The sequence below is a fragment of the Heptranchias perlo genome, unplaced genomic scaffold (genome assembly GCF_035084215.1).
Source record: "Heptranchias perlo isolate sHepPer1 unplaced genomic scaffold, sHepPer1.hap1 HAP1_SCAFFOLD_60, whole genome shotgun sequence".
Classification (NCBI taxonomy): domain Eukaryota; kingdom Metazoa; phylum Chordata; class Chondrichthyes; order Hexanchiformes; family Hexanchidae; genus Heptranchias; species Heptranchias perlo.
The window spans coordinates 4314771-4329746 of NW_027139623.1; the positions used below are offsets into that span (position 1 = coordinate 4314771).

Here is a 14976-nt window from a genome sequence, read left to right on the forward strand (position 1 = left end):
GAAGCCCACAAGCTGGTGCATTGTCTCAAAGTGCACCGGTTCACAACACGTGGAGGGAAATTTTCACCATTGCTGGGAGCTGAATTGATAGAGCGGATCACCCGCCCCTGATAGAACCGGCCAGATTTTAACTTCTGCTCTTTCAGTTTACCGCCCAAGCAGTGAAGGTGAAATTACCCGCCTCCGTCTCTGATCCCAAGGTTCGACAGGTGTGTGAAAGACATCAGATATTATTTGCCAAACACTGACATGAATGTGGGCGAATGGATCCGTGTGTTCGTGTAATAAGTGATAACCCCCCTCCATAGAGACAGGACCCCTATCTGGGAGAGGCGGTGGAGAGCTTGCGATCGACAATAAGATATCTCGAACGGTCCATCGGTCTCATTGATATTCGGTGAGAGATATCTCGAACGGTCCATCGGTCTCACTGATATTCTGTGAGAGATATCTCGAACGGGTTCTGGAATCCCCCCCCCCCCTCCATCCCGATTCGCAGTATCAATTCGCCTTTACTTTCGAAGGACATCAGTACACTTGGACCGTCCTCCCTCAAGGTTCCCACAACAGCCCCGTTATTTTCCCTGCTCACATGAAAGGAGCTTTGACAGGGCTGTGAATCCCCAGGCTGTGATCCACTTTGTGGATGGAACCCTAATACAGACCGAGACACGGGAAGATCACCTGCGAATGGTGAGTGAGGTTTGTCATCGACTGGAGCCCTCTGGACTTAGGATCAATGTTACAAAGCTGCAGTTGATGAAACCTCAGATCACGTTCCTTGGTGTCATCGTAGAGGCAGGGTTCCGGTCTGTGGACCAGGATAAAGTCAAGGTTATCACCTCCTTACCACGGCCCACTGATGAGACCTCCCTGCACTTGTTTCTGAGTATGACAGGATTGTGTGGGGATTGTATCTCTGACAATTCAGAAATTGCTGCTCCCCTGTATGGGTTACTTCTGGAGGGAGTTGAATGCCAGTGAACGGAGAGCCACACCAACACCATCACCACCCTTAATACTAGACTTGTTACTGTTCCAATGCTTGCCGCCCCCATTATACAAAGTACTGTGCCCTTTACCCCTTCCCCATCAGAGAGTTCCGTCACCATGCTTGGGCCAGTCTATCATGGTAAGACTAATCCCATTAATTTTACATCAACTCGTCTCCAGGGAGCTGAGCTAATCTACACAGAATGAGAGAGGCAGGTACTTCCACTGTATTGCGCCCTCTCCACATCATTGGAGGTCAGAAGATTAAGGTTTACAACCATCACAGTCCAGGGCTCTTCCAAACAAAAGACCGAATTAAAGACGTAAATGTGTCTAGTGCCCGAATCACTGATTGGCCCGAATCACTGATTGGCTGCCTTGTCCACCGATACCCTCGAGTTCCCACCAGCAGAATGTGTTCGGAGAATTTTTACTGACCCGGATCAACAAAGGTTTAAATCCCACAGAAAGTAGTCAAATTCCAAATGTGAGCCAAGATAGTTATATAAAGGGGCGGTTCAAGGGAACTTCAGATGAGTGTAAATTGAAACACTGCAGCTCTGCCTGTTACACCCACAAGCCGTGTAATCAAATGGAGCAAGTTTGGGGTTTGATACCAAAGGTAGTGACAGTCCCCACACTGAGAAGGTTGGGTCTGGCCACGCTGGCCGAGCAGATGCAGGATGTCTCGTCCAGCTAGACCGTACCCCACCACTTGTCGTGAAGTTTACCCTTTCTACCACAAGGCAATCAAACAGTGGACGGCACAGAACATTTTGAGTGTCCTGCAGGGAAAGGGGAAGGTAGATCCGGTTGGTCAGTTCTCTGATCAGACGGTCGAAACCATTTAGTGGAACGTCTCATCGCCGGAACTGACCAACGGGCACCAGGATGTAGCCTGGATGGTGATGAGAAGGGCCCTCCCAGTGCGGTCTTTCCTGCACACAGCATCTCAGCGCCACCGTGAGCTTCCCTCGAGGTTGCAGCGGGGCGAGACCATCGTCTATCTCCTGGGGGACTGCACCTCCCTGCAGAATGTGTGGAGAGAGATGCGTTGGCATCTGTCCTGGTTCATCCCCAACAGCTGGGTGACACAGGACGCTCTGCTCTACGGGCTGTTTTCTGGGATGCAAACTGAGACAGATAGCAACTGCTGCTGGAAGATCATCAACTCGGTGAAGGAGGCCCTATGGACCACCAGAACCCTGCTGGTCATCCAGCTGAAGGAGCTGTCCACGACTGAGTATTGCCCACTGACACACACTAATGTCCAGGAGTAAGTGTTGTGGGACACATTGAAGTGAGGGGCGGCCTATGCAAAGGTTCTATGGGGAAAGGCCACCGTGTAAGGTCATTTCACCTTGTACTGTACAGCACGTATTAGAAGATATGTACTGTGTTTTGAATTATAATAACGGAATCGTAGTGTATTCGATCTTTATTGTATATTTTTGAATTGTAACTGTGAGATTTACATTGAACTGTGTGTATCCATACATTTTATGAAATAAACTACACTTTGAAATATAAGAAACAATGTTCCGATTTCACCGTGTCTGTTATTATTGGACAGTGAAGATTGCAGATATTGCCGGACAGTAAAGATGTGGGGAGTTATACAAAGAGCATCTATTGCAGGCACCAGGTGAGAAATAGGAGTATTTTCTGAATAGTGAGAAACTATGAACTGCAGGGGAGCAAAGGGGTTTGGGTGTCCAGGTAAACCAATCACTAAAAGCTAGTGCACATGCACCAAAATAATTTTAAAGATCCCAATTTCTCGGCTGTCATATCCCAAGGTGCCGTTATCAGGTAGTTTGCCAACTCTCTGGAATTTGCTGATACAATCTGACCCCACTGCCTCCCTCGCTGGTCCATTCCATACATCCAGCGCCCTCTGCATTAAAAAAGTAACATTCAAACATTCTGCTCATCCGATGCCCCAGGGAGAGACGACGAATATTGACGGGAGGACCAAGACCATCAGCCTGATGTGAGTTTAGACATTTCTGCTTTTAATTCCGAATTTTGCATTTACAGTTTTTTGCTTTTTTTGTTCAATTCTATTATGATTTCATTCTTGCAGATTTTGCATTTTTAAACAAATTCTGTGCGCAGTGAGTGTTGACTCCGGGTCCTTTGATTGACAGCTCTCCCCTCCCCCATGCTCCTGGGCTGACTCACACATCACGTGACACGCTGCGGCGTCACTCACATTTGCGCGCTGAGGTCACAACGCGTACGTGCCGCACCGGCCCGGACGCCGCGCATGCTCCGCGCTGTCGCTGTGCCGCGTTCCCCCAGCAACAGGCCGACGTCGGGTGAATGAGGATGGCGTCCTCGGGCCGTCGGGCGGGCGGGCGCTGCTGTGGGCGGAGGCAAGGCCGATAGAGGGAGGGCCCGCACCCGGGAGTGGCCTGAGAGGGGAGAGCAGGGGTAGAGGGGGGGGGGGGGTGCGGGGGAGACGGGCGGAGTTACTCGGGGCCTCCTGCGGGCCCCGTGAATCTCCACTCTGGCAGCGCCCGGTGTCGAGCTGGGCTCGGGGGGGAGTCACTCTCCCGCCTCCCCGTCAAACGGGCCGTGGGTCGGAGCCCAAAAGTGAGCGAGAATCAAACAGCACAGAGAGAGGCCGCTCGGCCCATCGTGCCTGTGCCGGCCCTGTGAAAGAGGCCGCTCGGCCCATCGCGCCTGTGCCGGCTCTGTGAAAGAGGCCGCTCGGCCCATCGCGCCTGTGCCCGCCCTGTGAAAGAGCGATCCCATTAGTCCCACTCCCTCCTGCTCTTTCCCCACAGTCCCGCAAATTTCCCCCCTTCAAGGATTGACCCGATTCCCTTTTGAAAGTTATTATTGAATCTGCTCCCACCGCCCTTTCAGGCGGTGAATTCCAGATCAGAACAACTCGCTGCCGAAAAACATTCTCCTCATCTCCCTCTGGCTCTTTTCCCAATTCCCTTCAATCTGTGTCCTCTGGTTACCGACCCTCCCGCCAGTGGCAACAGTTTCTCCCCATCGACTCCATCAAAACCCCTCCTCATTTTCAACCCCTCCATTAAATCTCCCCTTAACCGTCTCTGCTCTAAGGAGAACAATCCCAGCTTCTCCAGTCTCTCCCGGGAACTGAAGTCCCTCATCCCCGGGACCATTCTGGTAAATCTCCCCTGAACCTTCTCTGCTCCAAAGAGAGTAATCGCAGCTTCTCTATTCTCTCCACATAATTATTATTATTTATTAAGTGGGTTGTGCTGGGTATCTGGAAGCTGTAATTCGGTGAGTGGAAAGCAGTGGGAGGATAAGTCTGCAGATTGATTTTGGGAGATGGAGAAGACGGCGATCGTGGATTCAGACAAGGGAGGGAGGTGGTCTTTGAGACCGTCCGTGCTCTGTTGTAAGATCTCACTGTGTGTGTCTTGTTCCAGCCGTTCCCATTTGTACCTGTGACCTGACTGGCGGAGTCTGCGAACTCGACTGCTGCTGTGACCCTGACTGTTCCTCCGCGGACATCAATGTCTTCCCCACCTGTCTGCCGGGCAGTGAACCGTAAGTTTCTGATCATGTGTTACTACATTGGCTCCCGGTCCGACAAAGCTTCGATTTTCAGACCCTCGTCCTCTTTTTCAAATCCCTCCATGGTCCTCGCCCTCTCCCGATCTCTGTCACCTTCTCCAACCGATTTAATCTCCACCGACAACCCCATGTCACTCCAACCTATCATGGAATCGAACCCACCCATTTATCTCCTCCCACACACCATCTGCACTCTGCGCTCAGTCAGTGCTGGGACACTCAATCCTGTTATACACACAGTCAGTGCTGGGACACTCAATCCTGTTATACACACAGTCAGTGCTGGGACACTCAATCCTGTTATACACACAGTCAGTGCTGGGACACTCAATCCTGTTATACACACAGTCAGTGCTGGGACACTCAATCCTGTTATACACACAGTCAGTGCTGGGACACTCAGTCCTGTTATACATACAGTCAGTGCTGGGACACTCAGTCCTGTTATACGCACAGTCAGTGCTGGGACACTCAATCCTGTTATACGCACAGTCAGTGCTGGGACACTCAGTCCTGTTATACACACAGTCAGTGCTGGGACACTCAGTCCTGTTATACACACAGTCAGTGCTGGGACACTCAGTTCTGTTATCCACACAGTCAATACTGGGACACTCAGTCCTGTTATACACACAGTAAGTGCTGGGACACTCAGTCCTGTTATACACACAGTCAGTGCTGGGACACTCAGTCCTGTTATACACACAGTCAGTGCTGGGACACTCAGTCCTGTTATACACACAGTCAGTGCTGGGACACTCAGTTCTGTTATACACACAGTCAGTGCTGGGACACTCAGTCCTGTTGTACACACAGTCAGTGCTGGGACACTCAGTCCTGTTATACACACAGTCAGTGCTGGGACACTCAGTCCTGTTATACACACGGTCAATGCTGGGACACTCAGTCCTGTTTTCCACACAGTCAGTGCTGGGACATATTGGATATAATGACCTTGGAGGGGGTACAGTGCAAATTCACCAGAATGACACTGGGGCTTGAAGGGTTCAATTATAAGGACCGGTTGCATAAACTTGGTTTGCATTCCCTTGAGTTTAGAAGGTTGAGGGGTGATCTGATCCAGATATTTAAAATTATAAATGGATTCGATAGGGTCGAAATGGGAACTATTTTCTCTGGTCGGTGAATCCAGAACAATAGGTCATAAACTTAAATTTAGAGCAAGGGTGTCTTGGATTGAAATCAGGAAACTCTTTCCCACACAAGGGTAGTGGAAATCTGCTCAGGCTGATTGAAGTGGACCGTGTGATATAATAGAATTTTCTGTCCTGTCAGACTTGGACATCTTGTAGATCCATCTTTTAAAAACGTGGAGGAACTCAGTTCTAAGATGGATTCCACTCACTTCATCATAAGTCCTCAATCACCTTGTCTTATCATCGAGATATCAAGAACGAGAAACACAGTGTTTAAAAAAGCTGATTTATTTGACACTTGTACAGAATATTAAACTCGAGCCCAGTTAAAGGGATTATTAACATCTGAAACAAACCCCAACTCTCAGAATGAACACGGTTCAGTCCTGGATGTGATTAACATCAGCAATAACAGCAGAATCCAACCCCTGCAGTCACATGTGAACCCGCTGGTGACTCAGCAGGTGGGATGACTGAGTGAATCCCATCCCACACACAGAGCAGGTGATCGGCCTCTCCCCAGTGTGAATACGTTCATGTCTCAGCAGATCCGAAGTTCTTTTAAAGCTCTTCTCACAGTTAGAACATTTAAAGGGTCTCTTATCAGTGTGAACAAGTTGGTGTTCATTGAGGCCAGATGAACAAGTGAATTCCTTCCCACACACAGAGCAGGTGAATGGCCTCTCCCCAGTGTGAACTCGCTGGTGTGTCAGCAGGGTGGATGACTGAGCGAATCCCTTCCCGCACAGGGAGCAGGTGAATGGCCTCTCCCGGATGTGAACTTGCTGGTGTGTCAGCAGGTGGGATGATCGAGTGAAACTCTTCCCACACACGGAGCAGGTGAACAGCCTCTCCCCACTGTGAACTCGCTGGTGTGTCAGTAGGCTGGATGACCGAGTGAATCCCTTCCCACACACGGAGCAGGTGAACGGCCTCTCCCCAGTGTGAGTGCGTTGGTGTGTCAGCAGATCACTTTTTCTTTTAAAGCTTTTCTCACAGACAGAACATTTAAAAAGTCTCTTATCAGTGTGAACAAGCTGATGTTCAATGAGGTGGGAAGATTGAGTGAATCCGCTCCCACACACGGAGCAGGTGAACGGCCTCTCCCCAGTGTGAATTCGCTGGTGTGTCAGCAGGTTGGATGACTGAGTGAATCAATTCCCTTAACTTCGTGCAGGTGAACGGCGTCTCCCCAGTGTGAGTGCGTTGGTGTGTCAGCAGATCACTTTTTCTTTTAAAGCTCTTCTCACAGACAGAACATTTAAAAAGTCTCTTATCAGTGTGAACAAGTTGAAGTTCAGTGAGGTGGGATGACTGAGTTAATCCCTTCCCACACACGGAGCAGGTGAACGGCCTCTCTCCAGTGTGTCTGCGTCGATGTGTTTCCAGCCGGGACGAGTAACTGAATCCCCTCCCACAGTCCCCACATTTGCACGGTTTCTTCATGGTGCGGGTGTCCTTCTCTCTCTCCACGTTGGAGATCAGTGGAAGTCTCGTCTGCACAGAGAACACGTGTCTCGTTTCTCCCCACTGTGAATGGTATGATGTTTCTTCAGGCTGTGTAACTGGTGAAAGCTCTTCCCACAGTCAGTGCACTGGAACACTCTCAATCGGGTGTGTGTGTCTCGCTGCTATTGCAGTCACAGTGATGTTTGAAATGTTTTCCCACAGATAGAACAGATCAACATTTCTCCTATATTTTAAGGCCGATAATCTTCAGGTGCTGGTGAATGGAGTCAGATCTTGACGTGATGTTTGGTTTGAGTTTCTCGTCTGTAAATCCTCCCCTTGTAATACCCTGTAAAAGGAGATAACAAAAGTCCTCACTGTGAATACAGGACAGAAATTCAGAACAGGCAATTCCAGTTCCTATGGAACATTCTTCCCGCTCATTCCCCCAGACTGTAAATCCCCGTCCACACACTCACCCTCCTCCCTCTGCTGAAACCCAAACCCATCACACCATCTCCAACATTTTTCCTTCTGTTTAAGTTTTCTCTCTCTCCTGAAGGTGCTGACTGTGACTGGGTTCAGTTCTGCACTAACTGGTTCCCCTCCCTCTCCTCCCCTGAAGTTGCTGACTCTGGTTGGGATCAGTTCAACACTCACTGGTTCCCCTCTCCTCTCCTGAATATGCTGACTCTGGCTGTGTGTATATGCTCTGCCCCTCATTTCCACACAATGTCCCTCGCTATAGCTGCCTGTAAGCCGTCCATCTGTGATATCTCCCAATTTTGGCGACAGACTGTCTCTGACCAGTTACCATTTCTCCTTCATTTAAAGAATATCCTTGATCTGTCACAATTTCTCCTTCATTTTCAGACACTCCCTAATCAAACACCATTTCTCCTACATTTATAGATACTCTCGTTTCCTTCAGATTTCTCCTTCATTTACAAACTCTCCCTGACCCGTCAGCATTTCCCTTCATTATTAGACGCTCCCTGACCCATCACTGTTTCTCCTTCAGATATCGACACTACCTGACCTGTCAACAATTCTCCTGCATTTACAGACACTCCCGGACCAATCACCGTTCCTCCTTCATTTACAGACACCCCCTGACCAGTCACCATTTTGCCTTCATTTACAGACAATCCCAGAACAAACACCATTTCTCCTTCATTTACAGACACTGCCTGACAAGTCACCATTTCTCCATCATTTACAGACTCTGCCTCATCTGTCACCATTTCTTCCTCCTTTATAGACACTCCGTCACCATTTCGCCTTCATTTTTAGACACTCCCTGACCTGTCACCATGTCTTCTCCCATTTATAATACTCCCTTACCAGACACCATTTCAAATTCATTTATAGACACTCCCTGACACGTCACCATTTCTCTTTCATTTATAGATATTCCCTGACCCTTCACCGTTTTTCCTTCATGAATAGACACTCCCTTACCAGACACCATGTTTCCTTCATTTACAGACACTCCCTAACCAAACAATTTTTCCTGGCACTTTACATGATTGTGAGGTTTATTCTGTATCTGTCAGTCTCTGATAATGTGTGTGAGTATGAGATTCATTCTGTTCCTGTCAGTCTCTGGTATTGTATGTGATTGTGGGGTTTATTCTGTATCTGTCAGTCTCTGATACTGTATATGAGTGTGGTGTTTATTCTGTAGATGTCTGTCTCTGGTACTGTGTGTCAGTGTGGGATTTATTCTGTGTCCGTCTGTCTCCGATACTGTAGATGTGTTTGGGGTTTATTCTGTATTTGTTTGTCTCTGGTACTGTATATGAGTGGGGGGTATATACTGTATCTGTCTGTCCCTGGTACTGTATATGAGTGGGTGGTATATATTGTATCTGTCTGTCTCTGGCACTGTATATGAATGTGGGGATTATTCAGTATCTGTCTGTCTCTGATACTGGAAATGAGTGTGGTTTTTGTTCTGTATCTCTCTGTCTCTGGTACTGTTTGCATGTGGGGTTTATTCTGCATTTGTCAGTGTCTGGTACTGTATATGAGTGTGGGGTTTATTCTGTATCTGTCAGTCTCTGGTACTGTGTGATAGTGTGGGATTCATTCTGTGCCTGTCAGTCTGTGGTACTGTACCTGTGTGGGGTTTATTCTTTATTTTTCAGTCTCTGATACTGTACATGAGTTTGGGGATTATTCAGTATCTGTCTGTCTCTGATACTGGAAATGATTGTGGTTTTTGTTCTGTATCTGTCAGTCTCTGGTGCTGTATTTGAATGTGAGATTCATTCTGCATCTGTCAGTCTCTGGTACTGTGTGTGAATTTGGGATTCATTCTGTATCTGTCTCTGGTACTGGAAATGAGTGTGGGGTTTATTCTGCATCTGTCTGTCTCTGGTACTGTTTGAATGTGGGGTTTATTCTGTATCTGTCAGTCTCTGGTGCTGTATGTGAGTGTGGGGTTTATTCAGTATTCTGTCTGACTCTGGTACTGTATATGAATGTGGGGTTTATTCTGTATCTGTCAGTCTCTGGTACTGTGTGTGAATTTGGGATTCATTCTCTATCTGTCTGTCTCTGGTACTGCAAATGAGTGTGGGGTTCATTCTTTATTTGTCTGTGTCCGGTACTGAATATAAATGTGAGGGTTATTCTGTATCTGTCAGTCTCTGGTACTGTGTGTGAGTGTGGGATTCATTCTGTGCCTGTCAGTCTGTGGTACGGTACGTGTGTGGGGTTTATTCTGTATCTGTCTGTAACGGGTACTGTCTGCGAGTGTCAGGTTTATTCTGCTTCTGACTGTCTCTGGTGCTGTATATGAGTGTGTGGTTTATTCTGTACTTCTCAGTCTCTGACACTGTATATAAGTGTGGGGTTCATACTGTATCTGGTACTGTACATGAGTATGTGGTTTGTTCCGTATCTGTCTGTCTCTGGTACTGTGTATGAGTGTGGGATTCATTCTGTTTCTGTCTGTCTCTGGTGCTGTATGCAAATGTGGGGTTTCTCCTATTTCTGTCAGTCTCTGATACTGTATGTGAGTTTCGGATACATTCTGTATCTGTCAGTCTCAGCTAATTTATCTCAGTCTGGGTTTCATTCTATAATTCAGTCTCTGAGACCATGTGCAAGTCTGGATTCATTCTATATTCTTATTTCAGTTTACATTATTGTATTTGAAACTATATCTTTAATACTTTAAAGTATATGCAGTATTTATCGAGTGTTTAATTTGTAAATATTGATACACTTTTGGATTTTCTTTAATCAAATAACGTGTGTGAGTTTTGGAGTAGTATTACATCTTCATCTCTGAAGTCTGTTGTGAATGATAATGTACCTTTCAATCTTTTCATGGTGAAATTATTTAACTGGTATATAATGTGTAGCTCAGTCGATAATAATGGAATTAATTCTGTATCTCAGTCTGACACTGTGAGATTTTTGGACTGGAATGTAATATATAGCTCAGCCTGCACAAATAGAATTGATAATGTATCAATCAGTCTGTTACTGTATGAGATTTTTGGACTGGTGTGTAACATGTAGCTCAGTCTGTGCTAATGGAATTGATGTATCTTTGAGTCTGATATGGTCTGACAGTGTTGGACTGCTTTATAATGTTTGGCTCAGTCTGCACTAATGGAATTGATACATTATCTTTCAATCTAACACTAAGATTTTTGGACTGGCATGTTATGTGTAACTCAGTCTGCAGTAATTTGACTTAGAGATTCATTCTGTATTTGTCTGACTGTGGTATTTTGTGATTCATTCTGTATCTGTCAGCCTGTTGTACTCTGTGTGAGTGTAGGATTCATTCTCTATATGTCAGTCCCTTGTACTGTATCTGAATGAGATTCATTCTGTTCCTGTCAGTCTCTGGCACCGTGTGTGAATTTGGGATTCGTTCCATATCTGTCAGTGTCTGGTGCTGTATGTGAGTGAGACATTCATTCCATTTCCATCAATCTCTGATACTGTATATGAGTGATAGATACAGTATATATGTCAGTCTGTGCTACTGTATGTGAGTGTGGGATTCGTTCTGTATCTGTCAATCAGTGGTACATTGTGTGAGTGAGGGATTCATTTTATATGTCAGTCTCTGGCACTGGATCTGAGTATGAGATTCATTCTTTATCTGTATCTAATTTGTATCTCAGTTTACAGCATGGTGCTCAAAACTGTATCTTTAATACCTAAATGTATAAATAATTTTTCCCAGTATTTAAGTGGTAGATAATCATATCCTTTAAAATCTGATGCTGTAGGTCATAATCAGAGAATGAGTGCACTTTTTGGGCTACTACTAAATCTGCATCGATGTGAACACAATTGTGATTTAGTGAATCTTCCAAACTGATATGGTGACATTTTTGAACTTGTTTACAATGTGTAGCTCAGTCTGCATAAATGGAATACTGTATATTTCAGTCTGAATCTGTATCGGTCTTTTGTATTGGTATATAATATGTAGCTCAGTCTGCAGTAATGGAATTGGTACTGTATCTTTCAATCTGACACTGAGATTTGTGGACTGGTCCCTAATTTGTAACTCAGCCTGCACTAATATAGGTGACTGTGAGATTCATTTTGTATCTCTCAGTCCGTGATACTGTGTGGAATTCATTGTGTATCTTGTGAGTAGTGTGTTTGAGTTTGCGATTAATTCAATATATACAGTCTCTGATGCTGTGTGAGTGTGGGATTCATACTTTATCTGCCAGTCTCTGCTACATTATGAGATATTTGGGATTCATTATATGTCAACTTTGGTACCATAAAAGAGTGTGAGATTTATTCTGCATCTGTCTATAATTATTCTCTCTGATTACATTATAGTGTTCAATACTGTAGCTTTAATATCTTCATGTTTAAATAGTTTTTTCTCATTTAATTGGTAAATATGGATAAACTTTAGAATTTTGTGCTGGAGGTTTTTAATCAGATAATTTGTGTATCTTTGGACTACTGTTAAATCAATATCTCTGTGTACTATTGTGAATGGTAATATATATTTCAAACTGATAATGATTTTTGAATTGGTAAATAATGTGTAGTTCAGTCTGTACTATTGTAATCGATACTGTGTTTTTCAGTCTAATATTGTATGAGATTTTTGGACTGGTATATAATATGTATCGCAGTCTGCACTAATATAATTGATACTGTATCTTTAACTCTCATACCATGAGTGTATTATAAACTGGTTTCTAATTTCTTTCTCAGGTTACACTGTCACAGCATTTCTCGGTCTGATACTGCAGATGAGTTTTGGACTTGTCTGCAATTTGTATCTCATGATACACTATTCAAATGGATACTGCATGTATTAAACTCACATGTGCGAGTTGTGGGGTGGTATTCAATTGGAATCTCGGGGTACATTATTGGGGTTCATTCCGTCCCTTTCAATTGAGTACCATGTGTGATTTCTATCTGGTATTTAATGTTGCCCTATTGTGAGATTGACACAGTGCCTTTCAATCTGAGAGTGTGATTTTGGACTGGGCTTTTTGTATCCACCTGTCAGCTGCACTGAGTTAGGGGGAAATGGAACAGTATCTGCCTCACCTGCTCTGTTTGACAGTTGGATTGAAAATGTGTCTCTGGGTCTTGGGATCAGTGTGGGACTGACGACTTCTGCTGTCTGAGACTGTGGAGCTGATGAGCTGACTGTGTCTCTGTGCTCTGTGTGTGTGATAATGTACTTACTGTGTGTGAGAAGGAGCTGGCTGCACTGTTCCTTGTGCCTCGGGTGGAGGAAACATCACATTCATTGTGGATCCTTCAAGGATTTGCCTGTGGAAAGAAAATTATCTCTTGTTACTCAGGAACAGTTGAGGTAGAAAATACAAAAGTGATCAGTTTAATATCTCTGTTAATGATTATTATGAATATCCACAAATGAAAACCAGTGATACAAACAGTGTCTGTGTCTGACTCCACTGCAGTACTCAGCTTCTGCACACCAGGTGTGTTCGACGATTTTAAAACAATTTAGTGACATCCAGACACAACCCAACCCCTGCACTGGTCCGTGAATGGGACTACCCGATGGGGCAGGGACCTTTTTACCGGTCAGGTTTCTCAACTCCTCTAACATGGGACTAACCGGTCACCCGAAACCAAGCAACCGCTGTTTAAAATGTGTCCTTCACACTTCTCACCTGGTGCCTGCAATAGATGCTCTTTGTATAACTCCCCACATCCTGACTGTTCACTGTCCAGTAACAGGGTGAGACTGGAACTGAACCAGGAACATTCACCACTGATTTGGGGAGAGAAAGCAGCAATGATTTTAAATAGCAGGTTCTTCCCATTCTGTCTCCCTTACCCTGGACACACCCTGTTCACACACAGCCCGAGAATGACCTCTCCCTTCCCCCGCTCACTCCATGTTCCGGGACCAGTTCCTGATCCACTCCGCCTCTTACAAACAGCCCCCGGACTCCCCCTGACCTTCCCCCGGACTCAATGCCGATCTCTGAGCCCATCTGCGGACACGGTCCCGAAGCGATGAGCTGCTGTAACGAGGCTGCTCTTTGCTCCCTTCCCCCGGGGGCCGTGATCTCTCCATTCCCGGCTGTTTTAAACCATCTTCTTCCGCTCACTGAGGGAATGGCGCCCACAGGCCGAGCTGGGGGAGGGGAGCGCGCATGCGCTCTTCTGCTCACCAACAACCAGCGCTGGGGGCGGGGCTGAGTCACGCATGCGCAGATATCTGGTTTAATTCCCAATACAAAAATCGATGGAAACTTTCCCCAATTGGAATTTTTCCGAGTCTGAGCAAAGGAAGTGGGTTTGGGGGAAAGGTCAGAGGGAATGGGGTCCACAGGCAGTGCAGGAACAGGCACCAGAATGGAAAACAGATGGGATTCCACCAGTGCCTAACGCTGGAATCCAGACTGACTTTACAATCTCTAACTATTAAACTAGATGTTTCCATCCCTGCTGTTTCTCTCGGTATCTTTTGATGGAAAAGAGTGTTTCAGAGATAAAGTGGGCGGCTGTGAAATGAGCCAATGGATTCTGTTCATTCTTGGTCCCTTTACTGATAAAGAAACTTGTGACTCCGGAACGGGAGGCCGGATTCCTCGAACCAATCCTGGAGAAACATGGGAGGAAAGTGGGAGTCGGTATATTTGCTGGGACCGTGTAGGATTAATATCTGACGGCTACAGTCCCAGTTTATTTCAATCGGAGTGAAACTCTCGGTCACTGAGAGAAATACAGAAGGGACCTGAGCTGCAAAATTGCAGATGGTACAACATGCAAGAGAGGGTTAAATGCGTGACACTGTCCCTGAGAGTGGGATTATTAATGTGTCTGTCTCAGAAATAATATCAGTGAGAGATGAGACTGCATCATCTGTCACTCCACCGTGGAATGGCAATTGGAATGGAGAATTTTCCAATTTGTTACTGGGTGAAAACGGGACATTGCAGGTCAGTTTCTCTCCCTCTTTTGTACAACATATGAAGGTGGAATACTGCTGCTGAGCGTGATACAGAGACACTGATGGGAAGCGTATGGCTGATACTCTGCCTGTCTGTATCTCTCTGGCGCTGTACACGAAGGTGGGATACTGTTTGCTGAGTGTGAAACGGACACACTGAGAGGAAGTGTGAGAATGATACTTTGTCTGTGTGCCTGTCTCTGTCTGTCTCTTTATCTGTCCGTCTGTATTTCTCTATCTCTAGCGCTGTACATGAAAGCGGGATAGTGTTATTGAGCGTAATATGAACACCCTGTTGGAAGGTAAAGACTGATTCTGTGCCTGTGAACAGACCTCCGGTGCTGTTGGTGAGACGGTCACTGTCCC

General features: G+C 45.9%; 2 protein-coding genes across 2 annotated transcripts in view; one reads left to right on the forward strand and one right to left on the reverse strand.

Annotated features, from left to right (window-relative positions):
* The window catches only part of LOC137316691 (zinc finger protein 585A-like), a 221997-nt gene that overhangs the window by 73823 nt on the left and 133198 nt on the right, over positions 1-14976 (forward strand). The gene's annotated exons all lie outside the window — the stretch shown is intronic.
* On the reverse strand, positions 5987-6868 carry LOC137316668 (zinc finger protein 154-like; the record flags this gene model as incomplete). Its single annotated transcript, XM_067980514.1, has 1 exon — positions 5987-6868. A coding segment is annotated over one exon (720 nt), but the record flags the coding sequence as incomplete, so codon positions are not given.